The 22042-nt window shown below is 27.6% G+C and overlaps 2 protein-coding genes across 3 annotated transcripts; one reads left to right on the forward strand and one right to left on the reverse strand.

Annotated features, from left to right (window-relative positions):
- Positions 1–13924: 13924 nt before the first annotated feature.
- LOC118066179 (uncharacterized) lies at positions 13925–14984 on the forward strand. 2 transcript variants are annotated; one of them, XM_035082014.1, is made up of 3 exons: positions 13925–14221; positions 14364–14707; positions 14829–14984. In XM_035082014.1, exons 2-3 carry the CDS (start codon positions 14365–14367, stop codon positions 14921–14923), a joined length of 438 nt encoding a protein of 145 aa, XP_034937905.1. In that variant the 5' UTR covers positions 13925–14221; position 14364; the 3' UTR covers positions 14924–14984. The 2 variants fall into 2 exon arrangements, with proteins under 2 accessions (XP_034937905.1, XP_034937904.1); XM_035082013.1 differs by having other exon boundaries at positions 13926–14226.
- A 1143-nt stretch (positions 14985–16127) lies between these two features.
- su(f) (cleavage stimulation factor subunit su(f)) lies at positions 16128–21918 on the reverse strand. The gene is made up of 13 exons (XM_035082031.1): positions 21639–21918; positions 21331–21522; positions 21168–21200; positions 19508–19605; positions 19110–19263; positions 18757–18990; positions 18261–18644; positions 17928–18174; positions 17719–17788; positions 17534–17630; positions 17186–17444; positions 16914–17048; positions 16128–16742 (listed from the first exon to the last, which is right to left on the reverse strand). Exons 1-13 carry the CDS (start codon positions 21660–21662, stop codon positions 16528–16530), a joined length of 2142 nt encoding a protein of 713 aa, XP_034937922.1. The 5' UTR covers positions 21663–21918; the 3' UTR covers positions 16128–16527.
- Between the last annotated feature and the right edge of the window lie 124 nt (positions 21919–22042).

Consider the following 22042-nt stretch of genomic DNA (forward strand, 5'->3'; position numbering starts at 1 on the left):
AATATTGCACTAAAGCAAGTAACTCAAAAAATAAACATATCTCTCTGATAATACTTGCTCCAAGAAAGAATTTAATACGTTTCATTTTCCTGCTAACTTTTGTAAACAATGTCTATACCTTAGCGATAAATATGACTCATAACAGTATTCTTCTTCACACCATGCAGACCTTTCAATTCCACAATGAGAAATTATTTGTGTAATTTTTTGTGTCTGCTGACGCTGTGGATTTCAAGAAAACAGTTATAGATAATGCTTTGTAATAAGAGATTTAGTGCAGCATTATGTAGAATATTAGTAAAAGTGAAAATAAAGTAGGTGCTAGTATTATTTTGAATGAGTGTTGACCTGGAAGCAATGTCAACTGTTGACTACATATTTTCGAGTGCCCCCACATTAGCACTTTGTTTTGAGTTCAGTAGCTGATAGCAGTCAATTTTACTTCCAGGTATACGAACATAACAGTCGTCATCAATAGCACCATTGTATGCCACATATATTTATGCTTTTTCTGGTGTAGTTAAAATTTTAGCTCTTCCAATTATTCTGCCTATTCTTTAAAATTATTCACCCCTAATAAATTCAGGTTGACCACATGACACCTTCAAATTCTAGCATATTGTAAAAACCATATGGGTGAGTTTTTAAAAAGCAGAGAATTATACAAAACAAAAAAAAATCTTCTAGGAAGCAGATTTTATGTAAGCATTTAATAACTAGAACTCTGTGACTGAGATGCTGTTTTATGATTCTGAAAAACATATCGAATTTGTTTTACATATTTTTATATTCTTAATCTGTTTAATCTAATCTATCATCTAAGTCGGTGTGTTTATGTAACAAAAAACTAATTTTTCACATGGGTGCTTTTATTTTAATCAATTATTTTATCTAAAATACAGTAGTGTCGTCCATCTTTACTAATTTTTTCACACCTTGTATAATTAAAAATTTTTTTCTTAAACTTAATAATTTTTTAATTATTAAAATGAATGATTATATATTAAATGAATTATTTATAAATATTTAAAATAATTTTTCTTAGAAATTAGGGTTGTGTTACTAGAAAGCTATAAGCCATAAAAATGATTACAAATATATTTGAAAGTGCTCGCAATTATAAAAGAGATAGGCTAAACTTTTTAATAGTCGTTTTTGTTTCAAACGATAGTATGCATAATCTGTGAATGAGAAACAGGAAAAAAGTCAAGACTTTATTGCTTTAAAGTGGCGAGAAGAAAAAAATCCTGTGGGTTATGACCAGAGAGCATATATTTTCCATTTCAACGGGAAGATTCATACTCGAAGCTGAACATCGATTTCCCGTCTACAGAAATGATATACCGGTATGAAAACCGGCTGCAGGCAGAGAAAAGAATAAAAGCATAATGCTAGGAGGAGAGTATACATACTGGAGAAATCTTCAACTTTGCGATAAGAACCTCCAGTCAGAAAAATAAGATAACTCTCGTCTATTATTATTATAAAAAAAAAATTAATTTTCTACAAAGTGGGAAGTATTGTTGAAGTTTATAGAAGCGAATAAATTGAATTTAAAAATAGTAGTTTGTGTCAACAATGCATTTGAAGATTTTTTAATTTAAAAAAAGGTTTATTTCAACCTCTTTTTTTAATTACTCTATTGGGGGAAAAATTAACGGTGAATATGTAATATTTTTTGAACTAATCAAATCAAATGAATTGGAAAAATACATTTTCATTGGTTGATTCTAGTGTTTCATTAAATTGATTATTTTTTTTTTTAAGAGCCTCAAAAAATAAGAACATTAATCCACTGCCACATTGCATTTAAATTTAACGAAATCCCGAATCAAATATCAAAATACATTTTATTAAATTCAACAAAATCTTTTATTGCGAATATTTCAAATTCTTTTTATTGATTACATGAACATTTTTTAGCATAGCAAAAAATTTTTCTCAATGTTATGTTTTTTTTTTTATTTAAAATTAAATAAATTTATTTGAAAATCATCAATTTAAATAATTTCTCTTCATTATTCTAATATAGCAAATTTGTTTAATTTTATAAATTTTTATTCCAAATTGTTAATAACTGCCGAAAAAAGATAATTGTTGTTACCTAAAAAAGTGCAAAGCATTGAAAAGCTTCGATGAGAAAAAAGCTAGCCTGATCAACAACACATTTCACAATGACATTTTCGAAATAATTCCATCAATTTAACGATCAAATAAAAAACCTATTATTTCCTTTACATCAAATCAAATGTTTTGTGTAATTACAATCATTAACAAATTCTATATTTAGAGAATTGGAGATGGTGAATTCCACTTTTTCACTGTTGTGAGAACTTTTACACGAACATTGTTGTTAATTGAAGAAAAGTCACATCGGAAAAAAATTGAAAGTGAGGTAATATCAACTTAACTTTCGCAATAAGAGTGTATGTAGCAATGATTCTACGAATGACTATCTGACAAACGTTAAAATGACCATGCATAGAGTTATGAATCTAAAGAATTGTGATGACAGTGAAGAGATCAGATACTACAAAAAATACAATATATGTACAAAAGTACACGGTGAATAAAATACTGAAGTGTCGGTAGAGTGTTTGGTAAACTCGTCGTTACCATCGAAACCGTAAGTAGGTATAGAGCTCGGTCATTGACTACGATGTCTCTATAGCCAGCTAGGGGACGTGAAACGTTGGTTCGTTTATAAGTCGCCTTCTCGAGAAGCCCTGAGTACTCTTACCGTGCCACTGTAACGAGCGCGTAAAAGTCAGCTCCAATACCCACCAGAGTAGAGCACAGAAAGTGCCGCAAAGCAAAAGGGTCGAGTCGAAAAAGTCAAAATAAAAATAAACAAAAAGAAAGGAGAGAAAAAAAGGCAAATAATTGAATAGGGAAAAAGAAGTAGAGAAAAAGACTTGATGAATTTTTTACATTCTCTTCTCGTTGAAAAGTTGTCATTCTCGGTTGGTCGACACTTCAAAATATGTCGCATCTACCTGATAAACTAACGATTGCCACTCAACTAAGAACCTCTTAGATAACTTTTCATATTTTTATCTTACCCTCAATGAGTGCTACTGACATCATCTAATCGAAAACATACTTTTAATTTGCATTTTTTATTCTCGAGAAAAAAATTGAAGCAGGTGGTTAAAAAAGTTTATATGTTTTTGAAAAATAACATGTAAAAAAATATAAAATGCAATTTATAAACTGTCATTTTTCTTAAAAGCGTAACTGAATTGTTTCGCCAAAATTGCATGGAAAAAGAAAACAAAAGGAAAAATGGTTTATATTGTTACCATAGTATAAGCGCCATTTTTTTTCATTTTTATTATTTATAACATATGTTGAATATATTTTTATATTGTTGTTATGGAAAAATGACAATTTATTTTTTATTTGAAATATTTTTTAATTTACATTCACTACCATGCATTTTTTTTTTGTAAAACATTCTTTATTGAACATAAAACAACAGATACAACAAATTAACGATTTATTTAGTTAGTCTTCAATTTGTTATTTGAGAGGAGGAGCAAGTCTTGGCTGAGTAGAGCTTACTTTCTAGCACAGGTGTGCAACGTCTGCTCAATTGACTCACCAATCTCTGGACTAAAAAAATTATCCTTAGATGAAAAACTTAGATTTTAAATAAAGACAATAGACAGGCTGTCTGCAGGGCATGTGTCGAGGACTAAAGTTTTATAACTAGAAAAACCACTTTTTTTTCTTTGCTCATAAAAATTCATCTGTTTAGGCTTAAATTGAAATCAATATTGAGTTATAAATCCTTAAGTTCCCTACCAACTAAAGATTATCTCTAGACTTTACAACAGCATTTAATCGTATTGTTCTCATGAAATTAAAAAAATTTGCAATATTACTTAATATAACTTGTAAAATATTTTATTCTTGTAGGAAAAAAAGGTAATATAGTTAAGTGAGTATTACCACAAAGCTATTTCACATCATAAACTTGTTAAAGTTTTTTAACAAAATTTTTATATTATAATTAAGTTTGGACTGAATTTTGTTGAAAAAACAAAATGGTTGTTCAAACTCATCTTTAACTTAGCTGATCAGCTAAACGTCTTTTAGGATGTTCACTCTGCAAATTTCTAATTTGTAAGCGTTTTTTCAATGCACTTAAAGTGTTTTAAAATGACGTCATCTATCTAATTAGCATTATAGTCACTTCTAATGCACTTGAATATATTCAAAAAGTGACTACAATGCTTATAAGCTTTGCTTATTGTATTGGAACATGGTCAAATAAACAAGAAGTTCAATTATATTCAATTAATAAATAGAATTGATTATTTATTCATTTTAAAAAATTTTAAAAATGCTATTTCTCTCTGTTCTAACATTGATGATACAGCCAGTTCATTAGGATGATGTTCAAATCTGTCAATATACCTATTTCTCACTACTTGAGACAACTTTTTATTTTAAATCTCGAATTTCGTTCAATAATTAAAATTTTTTAAAACACAGACCATTTTGTATTTTCTCATTTCTCTCAATTCGTCATCATATGATCGACAATGCATATCAACCAGCGAAAAAATATTTTTCTCATCATTGAGAAGTCTATAGAGTGATGGTAAAAGTAAATTTATAGCGACGCGAAAATCCCGAGAATGCAGTTTTATTGAAAAATTGATGGATATTTATTTTTATATTCAATTTTATGTAGGACGTAAATTTTTTGCTGTACCTATTCAATAGAGAAACAGTGGTCCATCAAGAGCTTATTCACTGAGTCATGGTTTTATTTCAAGCGTGGTATTAGGTATTACAACCAAGAAGCAATGAAAAAAATTAAAACTTAATTCCAAAAAAAGGACTGAAAAATTAAAAAAAATATATATATTCTTATAGACTTCCTCATATAAAATTAAAAGCGAGAGATTAATTAATTACTTGTTCTGGCCTAGTAGATGTAACCTTCATTATAGTCCATCATATCATCTATGTATAGTCAGAGAGAAAACCTTCATCTCTTCAGAGATCGCTAAAAGAAAATTTTTCAAGGGGCGTCATCATTGGCGCGCCTTTTCAAAACGTAAATCAAAAGATTAGAAAGACGAAGGTGCGGTGAATATCATGCATGCAGACATAAGAAAATACCTGGATCAACCTGTTTCAAAACCTGTTGAGATACAGACAATACTTCCCGCCACATCATCTACCCATCAACCGACGTTTGATTTTCACTCTGCTCCTCCTATATATATATTATACATTCCTAAAATCTCATACTAATTTTCTTTTTGAACCATCATTTATAAACGCTTAGAAATATCGTGAATGTTTATTTTCACACCCTTTAATTTTAATAAATTTTAATGGACTTTTAGGAATCATAAAACATGATTTATTCTACTAGATTAATTTTCATAATTCATTCATTGCTTTTTTTTTTCTTTTCATAAAAAATTTTTTTAAATATAATATGTTCCCCAACCACCATATGACTGAAAAGAATAAATTTTTATGTAATTTATTCCCTTTGTATATTTATTAGCCTCAAAATTATAATTAAATGTGAAATTTGATTCAAGTGTAAACAGATAAATTTTATTACTAGTTTTTTTTTAATCCCACAAAAAATAAAATGGTTTTTCTAGTCATATTGACTTGCAGACAGGCTGTCTATTGTCCTCAGTTAAATCATTTCCCTCATGAATCAATCGTTTACTTTACTTCATTTGTTCGTACCTTTTTAGTAATAAGGACAACTTTTAATTTTACAAGGGGAAAATATTCCTCTCAGTACAGAGAAAAAATACCCCCATAAATGGAAACGAGTTTTTGCTTTCTTCTATTTTTTTCTCGTATTTTTCTGTTGTCATGTATCTGAGTGAGACAGTGCTACACGCAACGCAACGCGTGAGAAAAGGACATAACTAGTCAAAATGAAAGCAATACATTTTTTATGGGAAAATCTGATTTTTTTTCACTGACTAATTAATAATTTATTCAAGTTAAGAATATAATATATTGTTTATTTAATGTTAAAATAAATAGTTGCATATTGACTGGACTAATAATTTTTTTCATGTCTAAAAATAGTTCTGACAGAATAAAAACTTTCTCTTTTTCTTGAGAGGTAATATTTAAATGAACAAAAGCATGCTTTCAATTTTTTGAAGCTTAACAATTGATCATTAAAAGGCCAAAGTTACTAGGATGGGCCACTTAATCGATTGGCCAGTGTAATAATTGAGTACATTAGCTATCGAACTTTATGAGATCAAGTGGTAATTGAGATTATGATTATTCAATACAATAGTATGTAGAACGGATTACTTCAGGCAGAGAAAATGCACATATATATATATATTCAGATTATAGTACACTCAGTGATAGAGACCTTCGCTCAAATAATTCTTCGTGAGAAGCTTAGCTAATGCAGAACTAGAATGAAATTGATCGTTTGGTGTATAGTTATGATATATACATGACATCTAAGTTGCTTCAGTGTGGTAGCAATTATTACACACGACATAGAAATGAAATACCTGTATTTACAAATACATTTATCATATTAAAACTGTTTTACTCGTGCATTCTATTCATTTTATCTATATTATGCTTGTAACAATTAGGTCATGACTTGATATTCACACACTAACGAATCAACATTCCTAGGCATCGATATTTTCTCATAAAAACTTTAATGTGCATGGAAAATCATTCCAATTAGAGTAAATAGTTGAGATATGCAGGGGTATAGTTAGTATAGGCCAGTTAAAAATACAGCAAAACAAATTTGTTAATTTTCTTTATGCTTGTTTAGTTAAAATTAAATGACAAATTATTTTGTCTTACATTGCAAATATTTTTTACCTTTATTTTTGAATATATTGGTTGTCAAAATATTAATCCGCCATTTTATGAGATAAATATTATTATTTTTTATAAATGGGAAAATTTATTATTTATCAATTTTATATTGTTAATTACAATCATTATATTTTTACTAAAGACTTTGGGCAGTTCAATCAATAAAAAAGAATATACATTACTATTATTACACTCATTCCAAAAAACTTTTTTTAGTCCCAATTATTATTGATTTTTTTTTAAAAGGCCGAATAGACTTGATATAAAATTAATGCTTAATATTTCAGTAGCTTGGAATTAATGATGTACTGTCAATCTCAGTTTATTTGTCAGTTAAAATGAAAAATATTGATTAGGTTTACTAATGATAAAAACTAACTAAAGTCATTCTTTTCCTGTCAGTACTGATTCAATTGACGACTAATGATTATTTCAACACATAAATAATCAGAGAAATGAATTTAATGATATTAAAAATAAATCTCTCGTGCAAGAAGATAAGATGTACACACTAATGATACACATAAATATCACTGAATTTATTTATAGAAATTTTTGATATTTAGTTTAATAAATAAAAAGCCACTGTCATTGACATTTATCTAAAAATATTCAAAGTACTTAAGTGTCATGACAACTATAGATATCAAATTTTCTATTATAAAATATAAACTATCAATCAATAATACATTTAATTTTGAAAAAATAAAACTTTCTATCTCATCATCACAAAATCTTTGAATGATGAAACATTTATTGGTAAACTTAATATTTTTGTTGAAAGAAATAGAAAAAACTTTGTCATATATTTATCACATTTTAAAATGTACGTTTTAGTTTTATTAATTTACCTAGATGACAAAAGATCTACTATGAATGCATAACTAATAACATAAAGTTGAGCATAATACATAAACTTTCTGCAATAAAGTAACTTCAATCCTATTTGAAGTTTAATCATTCCCACCAAACATTCAATAAACTGACAGTGGGAAATTGAAACTATAAGTCAAATATAATTTAGAGTTTTCAGCGATGTAAATAGAAACGAAGAAAATAAATAAATAAAATATATACGAGAGAGTACGAGTTGAGCACAGAAAATCGACTGGTTACCAAAAACGTCTATTTTCTACCAAGTTTCTTGCAATACTCAAGGCGCAGTTTTTATTTATACATGTTTTCCTCTACTAAAGCTACGCAAAAGCTACTCGAAATGGCAAAGAGTATTTACCAAATATAAATCTATCTATCCACGTGCTCAGCTTGTAGTAAATTTCCTTGAGACATTTTCACTTTTTTTTCATTTTAAATATTTTTTTTATTTCATAAAATAATAATAAATTTGCAGCTAATAATTATAAAATAAAATTTAAAATTAACAAAAAATTAAATTTAAAATAACTCAACATCAAAATTTTATAAAATTTCACTAAAGTATTAATTGAATATTTATTAAATTTCTAATTTTTAAAAAAAAAATTAAAACTCGAACCGGTAAAAATGTTAAGAATAGTAAAAAGAATGTATTTTTCATTCCTCAGTAATGACTACAACATTTATTTTTATGATGATCTAATATTTGAGTTTGAGGTGATAAAATATGATCCATAAAAAAAAGCATTTATTAGTTTACTTAAATTTAAATTTCTCTTGAAATGCAACGGTTAAACATGGTTTCATTATTTCTTGTAGCTAAAGAAGCAACACACTTGCACCTGCTGAAGGTGAACATATAATTAAGTTCTTAAGTTCTTAAAGCCATTCCCTAACAGAAAATTAGACTCACAATGCGAGAAAAGAAGGTATAAAAAGTCAAGTCGATCTAGTCGGTATGTTTACGAAGGAATTAGGTGGTTTTGGTCGACTTTTTAAGTTTCATCTACTTCATGTTCTGTGGTCAGGTGCACCACCTTTCTTTCCAGATGACCCACAAAATTGAAAAAAAGAATACCTGAACCTCTTATAATATTCTAAGGGATCTTATGACAGGTGCTGGATGGATAGACTAGAATATTAGATGCGTCGATGATAAATGGTAGAATGTAGATGATGGTTGAGAAAGATGCAGGTATATGGGATTTACTAGACGTAGGAGTACGGTTTAGTTCCGGCTAAGAGTATTTGGTTTCGAGTGTTTGTTTCGCTTCATCAGAGCTAAAGAAAAAAACTACTACGGTCGTAGATCCCAACTCTTAACTTCTGGCACTTGCGCTTATTTAAAAAAAATATTTAGTACAAAATAGTCCAATCAATATGCAATTATTTATTCCATAGAAAACATTCCTTTAACATTGAAAACACCAAGTGTTTTATTTTAAACACACTTAGATTTGAAGTGATTACAAAGTTATTTATTAACAATGTCGAGGAATTCTTATCAATTTACATAGTTTCCATTTTGGAAATCCTACGAGAACGAAGCTGGAACATAAATAATTTTACATAACCTAGAAACTACTCGAATGAGATTTATAGCAAATAGAAAAAAAATACTTTGAGAGAATAATGCATAAATTGTCTTGGAAGAGAAAAAAAATGTATATGAATTTTGATTCTGTAGCTAAACAATCGAGAATGCAAACTACAAAAGCAGCAAGGTCGTTGACTGCTGGCTCAGCTCTTGCAGTGGGCCTGAAACCATGGCACAGCAGACGCGACTTCCACGACTATTCTGGTTCCTTTCTCTTCAAGACGATACCACGCTTGCCGATACCATTGGAGTGGCCACGTCACAAACTAACCACTCGTTTTAACATCACCAGTATCACTATGTATACTGACTAATACTACTACGAACGGCTACGTCATGAAGACAACTTGTTATCTATAAGGTCGTGAAAATCAAACTTGACTTTTACAATATTTATAAACTTGATTGTCAGTTTATAAATATAAATACTATCATTTATTCAAGGCTTGTTTTTTTTTTTTTTTAATAAAATAAATTTCCTGGAATGAATAAATAATTGAAATGTAAGAAAAGAACATGCTGTAGTGATATAACGGTAAAGAGTGTACGAACCGTGAGACCAAGAAGAAATAGAGCTTTACAATTTAAATTATCCTGTTATTGTTATATTTATGATTAGGATTAGTTTAAAAGAAAATTATTCAATATTGAGTACAAATTAATTCAATTATTTTTCAATTATTAATTTTTTTAATTTAAATAAAATGAATAAATAAATAAAGTTAATTTATTTTTGTTAGAAGTAATATTAGCTAATTAAAAAATAGATTTCTATTTGATAGATAATTATAAAAAATATTATCTGAATAAAATTGCGAATAGAAAAAATTTGATTCAAATATAAATAAATACGTGATAGAAATCGGTATAGTCACTTTATTTTAACACCACCACTTGACATTTTAATTATAACTTTTCCTACATAACTCTAATTTGAGTTGCTAGTATGAATTTACGTGAGATGAAACTGTACGCGCGTTCATCTGTCACAATACCCACAGTAAAATAATCAGCCGTGAATTTTTGATTCAACAATCACCACCATTTACTAGCTATATTATATACATGCAATAAGACAGCTGTCATATCCACTTGACAAATGCTACTTTATTATTTTTAATTTTATAAAAATAATTTTCCTTACTTTTTAAGTATTAATTAATTAATTTTTATTCAAAGCCTTTTGAATTTCATTTTTTCTGTTAAATAGCTAATTAAATGATAAATATACCTTCCTATTCAAATTTATTTTAAAAAAATATTAAATAATAAATATTTATTATTATAAAAATATGCTCAAATATTTAATTAGCAAATAAATTAAGTTTAAATAACTTTTGATAAAATAAGATGACTTATTTTTTTAACATTTATTAAAAATAAAATATTTAATTGTTGAGTCTTTAATAAAATAATCCTATACAAATACTGCCATTGAATGTATGTATATAAATATGTATAACGAATTTCATTAAATTCAAGAGAATCGAGTTTACATATCCAAATCTCCGGTTTATTATTAATTATCATCGTTGATGATCATTATTTCTCATTAACAAAACGACAAAAGTAGTATCATCCATGTCTCTTTCATTTTATCCTCTGATATGATGAGTGTAATTCGAAATATTGCTTAAATTGAATCACCACATTTTATCCGATAAAAATGTCTCTATTCAACACCATACGTAATGATAAAATTATAGGATAATGTAAACAAATTCTCTTTAATGAATATTTGTTGCATTAAATGCATGAATTAATCTCTATAACACAAAAAATTATTCAAACACGTTTTTTCAGGATTTCAAACAAATTTACCACATTAATTTTACTATTGTGAAAGTTGAATTAATGATTATTATTTTACTCGAGATACAATTTAATGAAAATAATTAATTTCGTGTTATAATACTTGGTTAAGTTGGTTTTTTATTTATTAATAATTGATCATTTGTAAAATAAATGAATGAACAGATATTTTTAATTGTTGATAAACATTTCGTAATAATAATTTACTGCTATAAACTTATCTAATTTTGTCGAGAAATAAAAAAGACTATCTCAACGGTTTTTATCTTGACATCAGACTGTCGATCTATGCCGCAGGTGTTTGTGCTAATGTGTATGTAGTAGATTCAAATTTATATTTTTGTATCAAGAATTCTTATAAAAACAACTAAAATCGAATAAATTTTTTATAAAATTCCCAATAAACTGATTATTTTCAATGCAAATAATTTTTTTATTACATAAAACTTCTTTTTTAGCTTCATTATTCAAATGTGAATAAACTAAAAAATAAAGTGTCTCACAAATTATTAGGAGCAAGTTAATAAGGTGTTATTCAATTTTAAAGATTATAAGTAAACAACTGATATGGAATTATTACTCATTTATAATCATTAATATGCTTTATGTTCATTTAATATGATAAGCACCTTCTAATTTTCGAGTCTAATCGTAATCGAAATATTTAAAAAATTTTTAACGTTTATATCCTTTTCAGAATCTACGAGATAGCATTTTATTAAAGGATACTTCATTGTCTAATAATTTAACGAAGAAAATATTTTGAATGTTGGTAAGGAAAAAAAAATTGGAATGTCATAAATAAACACCATTTCGATAACGAGAAATAAATTTTTTTAATTTCGCATCATGTTGGTCACAGTGTTTATAGCGTTCTCCAGCTTGTTTTGTATACTATCGCTCGTTTCATCACCTTTCTTCGAACTGCCATCTTTATAGAGCTCATTGTTTTACTAATTTTACTTTTTCACAACATGGCTTCCCTTTTATTGTCTTTCTTTTTTTATCTTTTCGTTCAATCTAAACCAAATACAAACATTCACTATAAACCTCATCAAACTACCTCAATTTTACCGGAAAATTAATCGGCTGTTTTTTTTTTCGGTAACATAGATAGTCACTAAACTTTTATTCAAACACGATACGAGACACATGGGACCAAAACAATCGAGATAGCTAAAATAACGATAAAATATACAAATATAAACACAAGCACTCACCTTGAACAGATGCGATAATTAAAATCAAGCAGGTCCATAGCATCATCCTCATGGTACCCATTTGAAGAGAAGTTGTATTGAAACACATCACTGTTGAATATAAAAAAAACACTTAGTGAACAACAAACTCACAAAATTATTTGATTGACTTAAAAAGTTTTTTTTCGCAATTAATAATATCAATACTGTTTATTTTAAACTGCTATTTGTTTTTTTTTTACGATTCGTCAAATAATGCGGCAATGTTTAATCTTTTCACTAGACAAATACACGATTACGACAAAAGCCGACTGTCTGGAACACGAAAGCCAACTAGTTAGGTCGACGCGCGAACACCGTCTGACGCGCGCTTTACTTTCGAGACAGTTCGTGCGAGCTCGGATAAGCCGAACTTTGCCGAGTCTGATTCTCTGATTGTGGCCGACCAACGGCCCTTTTACCAATCTGTATATCTCATCACACGTAGATACTCGCGCCCCCTGTCGTGTTATAACACGTTGTGGGATACACTCACGCACGTGTATTATATTATCGTGACCTTTTTACGTCTCCATTTATTTCGAATAAATAAAAGTACAAGAATCTCAATCACTCTAATCGATTTTAATGTTCCATACTCATACGTCACTTGTCTTTGACTATTTTATTTAATTTGATGAGTGGACAAAAAATTATTGAATCCTACCTTCTATTGTACAACAAATTTGTGATCGTATCTCGTTGAATTACATCGATTAAAATTATTTTGATAAGTCTAATCTTTCTGTTGTTTTAGAGTATCTTATAATTTATTATAATTTTATTAACTGAACTACTTTTTTTATTTAATTTCTAATTAAAATGTTAAACCACTTGACTACATGTAATTTTAATTTTTGCAGGTAACATTGGAATTTATTTTCACACATGAATGATGAATGTTTTATTACATACTCTATAAAAATAATGAACTTATGAGAACAAAAAAATCATGAAATTTGAGTGGAAAATTTGTAATATTAGAAGAGACGTTGGATAGATTAATTCAACACGTTTAGCAATAAGGCCAAAGCCTATCTGATCTGATTGTATTACTTGCTGAAGATTAATGATGATGAACAAGTGAATTAGATAAAATTTTTTCAGGAAAATAATATTTACTCATATTTTCATTAAAAATAGCATCTCTTAGACATACTATATACATCTAACTCAATATTAAACTTGCCAAGTACTAACGATTACTATTTTTATTATTTTTATATATTAAAAAAAATATGTAATATAAATTCTCAAGTATTTGAAGTAAATGAAGAGATTTTTTTTTACATCTCAATTGAATTGAATCTAAAATTGAATTTACTTCTTATACTTATCAACATGAAAGCAATATCAAGTTGGCCTGATTAAAATACATTATAAATACTTATGTTCATGGAATATAAAAAAAATTAATCAGTAAATCTTCACTAGTAAAATGGGATAAGAATTTTTAAAAGTATTAAAACATTTTTTCATTAAAAATAAATCTTTATATCACATTCGTATGAACACAAATACATAATTTAAAATTACATAAAATTGAAAAATAAATCAATTGAATTTACTTGTAAAAAGAAGTTAGTCAATTTATATACAAACTAGAAAAAGCTGAAATAAGATGAGCAAAAAAGAAAGCGGCATAAAAATATCTGGTATTACACAAGCTTACAAGTAGATAAAAATGAAACTTATCAAAAATTAATTCAACACATTCACATATCGCTGATGAAATGGAATTCTAGATCCAACGAAATTCAACTCGTAAAAAAGATGTGTGTGGAGTTTTAGTAATCAGTACAATTCACAGCATTGACGTGTCACTTGACCAATCACTATTCAAGTAAGGTATTACGATAATAATTATAGTATTAGTAATTTAAGATATGTGAAAAATAGAAAAAAAAATCCATTTACTTGAGATATTGTTCCGCATTATCGATAATTTCCTCGATTAACATTGATTGAGATTCATATAATTGCAGAATGTGGAAACGACTGTGGATTATAATTGCACTTGTTATAATAGCCGTAACCGCAGAACCTGCGGTTGACAACGAAGAACATGCTGATGATACCAGAGAAGTAAATAGAGATCAGATGGATATAAATATTCCAGGAATTGACAAAGAATTACCTTCTCCAGAAGAATTCCTTAAAATGTTAGACTCAATGTCTAATTTATCAGATGAAGAGAAAGAGAGTTTACGAGAATATATTTCTAAAACTCCTGAAGGTTTAAAAAATATCACTGCTGGTGGAGAAAAAAGTTTTATGTATCAAATGTTACTACTCTTTTCAATGCTTACAGTAATTTCAGTGATTTTTGGTAATTAAACATTTTATTATTGACTTTATTTATATTAATTCAACAAAATTAAAATATCATATTATATAACTAATCATTTATACTATACATATGCTTTAATAAATGCTAAATTGATTTCCAGTTTTCTTTGGATATAAATTATACAAGAATCTAATTGAACGAGACATACGTCGTGAGATGAAGAAAAAACAGAAGGAATTGAAGAAAAAGAAATGAAAATAGCTGAATCATTGAACAGATTATTGCAATTTTATTAATAAAGTTTGTTAATAATTGAGTTGGATCAAATTCATTTATAGTTCAAAAGTATGTCTATATATATATGTTTACAATTAATTTAATAGAAGAAGAAGCGTTATTGCAGTTTACTTATATTAATTTTATTATATAGACGTTTTTTATCAGAACCACAAAGTAAACTTAATCTTAAAGATTTTTTCTCAAGCTACCTTGTACATAGTTATTCGCTCCACAAAGCTAACAGAGTTCCCTCTTAACCGTTCATCTTATCGAAATTAATAATGAAGCAGTGGCTAGAAATTCGTAAGCACTAAATAATTGTTATTATACTCATCGGTACGTATCAACATGTTGAAACTTTTTAATAAATATTGAAACTGCTGACTTCATAGAACACTGATAGCAATCATTCTTTTTAATGCTCAGAGAAATATTTGCAAATATTTAGAAATGATTTATGTTCATCACAAGTATTTTTAAATTAAATATTTAAACTCTTAAGATTTGAAATAATAGGAAAAAAATGTTTTATACGGTATTGATCAACATTCACTAATTGTTCTAAGTGACAAGAAGAGTTTTACATTGACTATGAAACCTCATCTTTAAATAACACGTAGACTACACATTTCGAGTGGTATAATGGCCAATCGATTGGTAGAGTTCGAGAATTCTACTGTAAATGGTGTTCAAAGTTTAATTGCACCCTTATCCAGTCGTTATAATTGGCGACAAACTTGCAGTTGTCGCCGAATAGAATTACTGAGCTTGCATCAATTGCTCGCTTACGTGTTCAAACCTAACAGTAAGTGTCGACACAATTATTTGTCCGATAGATAAATTTGACAAAAATATAGAAGTTATTATGCTCTGGTTAATTTTTATTGTTCATTTCCGTAAAGTGCAATAGAAAAATTAAGAATTTTATTATTTTTCATCACAACAAAGTAGAATATCCGATGAGTTTCTAATAAAAAATAAAACATTTCACAGAGATATGTTATAAATAACTTTTTAAATGGAATATTATAAGTTTTTAACTAAGAAAATCATCAACTTTGTATTGAGAACATTCGAACATGAAAAAAAAATTCTTATTATAGATGTCTTTAGGAAAAATTCAACTCAGGGATTCATCAGTATTAATTTATTTGAAAATTGAGAAAAAATTTACAAAATGAAAAAGTATGGTCAACATTTGCATTTCTATTCAATTAAAGTTTAAGTTTACAAAAAAATAGTTTTAATCCATTCAAGCACACACCACTGAAATACTTGTCTCCATCAAAATTAATTTTATGGTTTATAAAAAATTTTCGGGCAAGTATTCAAAGAAATTCATCACATTTTCTATTTTTTCAATGTTCTTAATATTATTATCATCACTGTTATCAGCTTAATTATTATCATTTCCACTATTATACCGTTTTTTTCACAATTACTATTAACAAATTGAAGCTCAAACTTATACATAGTTCTCAGTAGTCCAGCTTTTATCGAACAATTTTTGTGTTTTAGAACTACGTTATAAGTTTTTTTGTATAGAAAATTCATTGTCGATAATTAACACCGATAGTTTATTATTTAACACGTTTTTGCTGTCTTTGACGGTAAATGTCATTCACAGGTGGTGGTGGTAAGTCTTCATCTTCACTATCTTCACCACCTAAACGAGTTCGTCGTCTTTTTGATCCAATTCCAGTACCATCATGACTTTCATCGACAATCCAGTGTACGGATTTAGCCAAATCAAATAGTTTTGTGTCACATCCATTATCAGCAACTGGCAAAGGTGCTGCAAAGAAATTTCAATTTTATAGTGTTTATTGAGAGATAGCTTTTGTAAGTTGAATGTGACGAAAATACTATTTATCTTATTAAATAAATATTTAAAAAATATATTTTATCTTCGACTATTCAGAATATTAATAAATTAAAATAAAATATTAGATTAATAATATATTACCATGATCGGGAAGTTGAATTCGACTGAACACATCCATTAACATGTCGACAGCAACGAAAGGACCTCGAAAACATCCTGGAGGTGGGAGCATCGTACACAACTGAGCTGCAGCTGGTGGTAAAGGAAATGTACCTCCTGAACACAACAAAAATTTGAATACTTTAACATCTTTCCGATCACTTATTGTTATGAATTTTACCGATTTCAAGTTGTTTCTTATGAATATAAAAATTATTGATGCTCAGATTATGAACTAAATTTTTATAACAAACCTGAAACAGGATGCTCTCCAGGTAATGGATTAACCTTTGGCTTATATGGAATCATTTGAGAAATATCTGGTTTTGGTAGAGCTGCTATAACTTCTTCAGTGTCTGCAGGTCTTGGTAATGGACCTACGTTACTTCTGCTTAAGCTTGAAACTGCGATATATCCAATTGACCTCAACTCCATTGGTGAACAAGGATAAAGATCCAGAAATTTATATCTATCAACTAACTGAGCAGTTTCCTTGCCTTCGAATTCTTTAATCTGTCATGAATGATTTCAAAGTTCCAATATTATTATTTGATTATGTAACTTTTTTTTATCGATTAAAGAAAAAAATATAACATATTTACCTTTTCTAATACTGCACTCCGTCTTTTTTCCACTTTAACAATACTTGCTAAGTCACCTATATTTGATTCAAACTCCAAAAAACGGTTCCAAATATCACTATAATAAATTTTAGTATTAATTAATATTGGTGTAAAAAAATAAAAACTATATATCCTCCAGAACAAATTGATCCTTGAACACTTACACTGATTTTTCCGGTTCTAGACTGCCGGAAGATAAAACTCTCTCGAATAATACTCGGGTATTGTTGTCTTCTGCAATGAAGATATAATTTTTTAATAATCTAATGTTACAAATATTACATTTTTTTTCATTCCTCAGTATTCCTTTATTTAATTAAAAGATCTAAATACGATTGAAATGAATAATTTATTGTCATGTCATAATTTTTACCATTTAAATGCGATAAATAGTCAATATAGCATAGAATATAGTCAGGATTATCGCCAAATTTTTTCAACCCCAACTCAAAAATACGAAATGCAATATTTTTATCTTTGGTACAATAATATTCCATTAATGCTGCTGCTACATAAACATGATGTCGACATCGTGAATCTTCTCTTGCTCGTTTAAATACTGTTCTTGCTGATTTTATTCCTTCTGCTCTTCTAGCAAATTTCATGTATTGTACATAAGCCTAAAATGAAATTTATAAATTATTTATGCTTAAAATAATCTTTTATCATATTATTAACAATCCATGCTACATAAAAACTTCTTTACCAATGTAGGATCAATATCAGGGATGTCAAGAAATTTTTTATAAATTTGATGGACTTTTTCGTATTTCACTCGCCCTTCTTCAAAATCCGCATGAGCAAAATAAAGCAACATATTTTTTGATAGAAGAGTATTAGTAGCTCGTTCAAACATCGTAGCTGCTTCATCACTCAAATTTTTAGCAGCGTTCACATCTCCTTTCTCTGTAAGAATTTTTGAACTCAATTCTAAAAAGTGAGCTGCTTGATGCCAAACAGCTGGATGATGACCAAGGCATAATAAACACTGTTCAATCGCAAACATGACTCTTTTAGCAACTAGAGATGTGTCTTCAGTTCTCAACGGATTACTCCGTTCCCACGCAATGTATTTTTTCCACAATTCAACCTGTTAATATAATAAATAATAAGCTAAATTAATAATTTCTGTTTTATAATGATAAAAATATATTGTGCCATATCATAAATATATTTCAGCAAAATCAGCTGGATTTTTTAACCTGTTTGATTTCTTCTGGATGTCCAGTTGGTGGTACACTAGGTGCACTCCTATTTAATCCTCGTGTAACTGCCTCTAACTCTTTAGCAACTCGCCTCGCATTCATGTAATCTCGAGACCTTTCGATGGCCATTTTCTCTGCAATTATTGGATTAATATTTTGTTCAAAAGCCATATAATCTTTCCAAAGTTGTTCCATATTAATCATTGGATTAATAACTCCTCGTTGGTATACCTAAAATATGAAACAGTTACAACTCTCACTGAATTATTGCCAAATTTTGTTCTGAATGTTTAATTGTATTTTCTAGTCAATAATCAAGAACCTAATATTGATCTTGAATAAAAATATACCTTACGGACGGCGCTAATTTTCTGGTTCTCTGCATATGAACCTACAGCTTCTACACTTTTTAAGAAAGTAACATAATCATTCCAAATACTGTAAGAATGAATATCCATCCCGATTTTATCCAAAGCAAAATCGTAGGCTTGAGCCATCTTCTCTCTATAAAAATATTATTACCATTGTAGTTATAAATAATTAAAAAAATATTAGGGAAAATGATTTAGATGTATGGAGTTAGGCTTTTTTTTAATTAAAATTTAACAATGTCTTTATAAAAATTTACGATAATGATGGAGAGTTTCACAATGCATTCGGAAATATAAGCTTAATTAATTTAGAAAATATTTTTGAATAAATAATTGATCAATTCTAGATCGTACAATCAACTTTTGAATGAACTTACTTATAAGTTGTAAGGCTGGCTTTGGTTTCTTTTACGTAAGAAAGATACAATTTCCACAATTCTATATTCAAGATTTTCATTAGGCATCTTTGGAAAAGCTGTTAGGAAACAAAAAAATATACAAAATTGCAAAAGTTCTAGAAATTTATTTTATTACTACGGTAAAGTAAATTTGTTTACTATAAAATAAAGTACTATCGAAACTTTTATTGTGCTTCCAAATCATCAGAAATTGAAGTACAACATTCTTACTTATTTACTTACGTTTAGAATGAAATTGAAAGAAAAAATTTGATTGAATAACCAAATAACTATAATAAAAATTATTTATATGATAAATAAATAAGACCATTCTAGAAAGATAATAAATATATTTGAATTTATTTATTTTTAATTGTAACAATATACAAAATAAAATTATTTTTTATTATTGATAATAAAAATAATTCGGGTGAAATAATGATGCACAAAAGCATTGAAAAAATGTATTTATTTCATAAAATAATTATGTAAATAAATTCGCTTTTAGAACTTTAGTATTTCATTCAAATATACGTTAGTAAAAATTTAATTCATCAATTTCGATGTAGAGGTAAATAATTTGATTCTCTTTAAATTGAACAAGTTTTTATTTGATTTTTTAATTATCAATGAATATGTTTCAATTCAAAAAAAAAAGAATGTGATTTAAATAATTTGAGTAAAATTACATAATTAATTAGTTGTCAAAATAATAAAAAATTTATGCAAAATATATAAATATTACGGAATTGGGTTTGATCTAAAATAACTGTTGATGACAAAAATCACCAGACTCTTGATAGTACGATGAAAAAGAGTAATTAAAATTCTTCGACCACGATGATAAAGATGTAATACACTCATATACAAATCAAATAAAAAAAACTATATATTGAAATGAAACCAAGATAGGAACTTAGTTTTCTTTATTAATAATTGAATCCTATTGATAAACCAGTATCCACACGCAAATGAAATGGAAAGATTGAAAAATTGATTTTCATATGACCAATCACTTTATTCTAGGAAGGAATACAAGGCTGAAACATTCAGAAAGTTATCTTCTTTGGAATTTAAAAATCACGTTTGATATTTCTATAATGTTCAAATGTTTTTATCAAAAAATATACGTTTAATTTAAAAGTATTCATCAAGTAACAACTCCAAAGAAATTAACCTCCCAAATGCATTAAAAGATTATCAACAATCAATGAAATAAGTGGCTTGTGGTCAAGATAAATTTTTTATTCACCTTACACAGAATGTAAAGTGCTTAAAATCACAAATACGGTTGTTCTATAATCAATGCTAGGAATAGCTGTAAACTATGATTTATATTTTTATTTATTTATAATTTTAATATGAACTTCGAGCATTTATTTATTAATAAATAAATTATTTTATAGTCTTTATTGTTTAATTAAAGAAAATAAAATAGTTGAAAGATTTATTTAATCAATCAACCATCTATCAATTAAGTTTGCTATTCGCATAAATAATTATTTGAAATCGTAGTAAATATTTAATTTGAGAAAAATATCTTTAATTAAACAATAACTGAACTAAACATACATATCACTAAAATTTATTAAAACTCTATGGATTTCATTAGTAATTTGTATTTATAGAGTAAACATACCTTCTCCACTTTTTCAAAGTTGCGCATTTTCATCTGAAAAAATCGTAGAAAAGTAGAAAAAAACTATTAATACTTTTTTTGAAATGATAGTTTGGAATTTATAAATAAAATAATCATTTATGTGTTTAATATTTTTATTTTCGGTGTTTAGTAATTGAAATACCTCTTGTTCAATGTAAATTTTCCAATAACGTCCAGCGGAAGGAAAAACCGTTACAAGTTGTTCAAAGACCGGTCGAACTTCGGTAATAGGTCTGTTTTGTGCTTCTCTGATTAGAATACTCCATGCTTCTAAATCGTAAGGTGATTCATCAACAGTCTTCTGTGCACGTTGGAGTTTTTCATTACCCCAATCCTATTGAAAGTAATACAATTTTATTGACGCTTATTTTTTATAAAAAAGAATAACGATAATCATTGATTATTAAATAAATATCAACATCTGTACACAGATGAATAACATCAACTTACAAATTCTGTTTTCTCTTCTGCCATTGTGTATTTTGTGAGTTTAATAACAGTCAAAAACTATTTTATATCCTATCACAACACCTATTGAATGGATAAAATAGATAAAATTAAATGAACACAACTGAAAATTAAGTAAAATCCTATTTAGAAGCACATTTGTATGAAAATAAGGGATACTAGAAAATGAGAAAAGTATCAAAAACTTGATACATAGTAAATAAGCCTCTCAACAAAGAAATAGCCTAAAATTTTACAAAACTTGTGAATACTAACGACGTGTAGCAATTGCAATTCTATAGTTCGCCCCTTCAAGTACAGTTTATCTGCACATATAAATTCTGTGATAGTGTAGAATTCTACTTCAGCGCCCTCTGATCAAACGCCATGCATTGTTAGTCAAAATA

Source organism: Chelonus insularis, unplaced genomic scaffold (assembly GCF_013357705.1).
Source record: "Chelonus insularis isolate UGA/USDA-ARS -01 unplaced genomic scaffold, ASM1335770v1 contig_334_pilon, whole genome shotgun sequence".
Classification (NCBI taxonomy): Eukaryota; Metazoa; Arthropoda; class Insecta; order Hymenoptera; family Braconidae; genus Chelonus; species Chelonus insularis.

Bases quoted from the DNA above. Each gene is read 5' to 3' on its own strand.
- LOC118066179 (XM_035082014.1), top strand. From the start codon at position 14,365: ATGTGGAAACGACTGTGGATTATAATTGCACTTGTTATAATAGCCGTA. The intron at 14,708-14,828 runs GTAATTAAACAT...ATTGATTTCCAG, and splicing joins AGTAATTTCAGTGATTTTTG to TTTTCTTTGGATATAAATTA.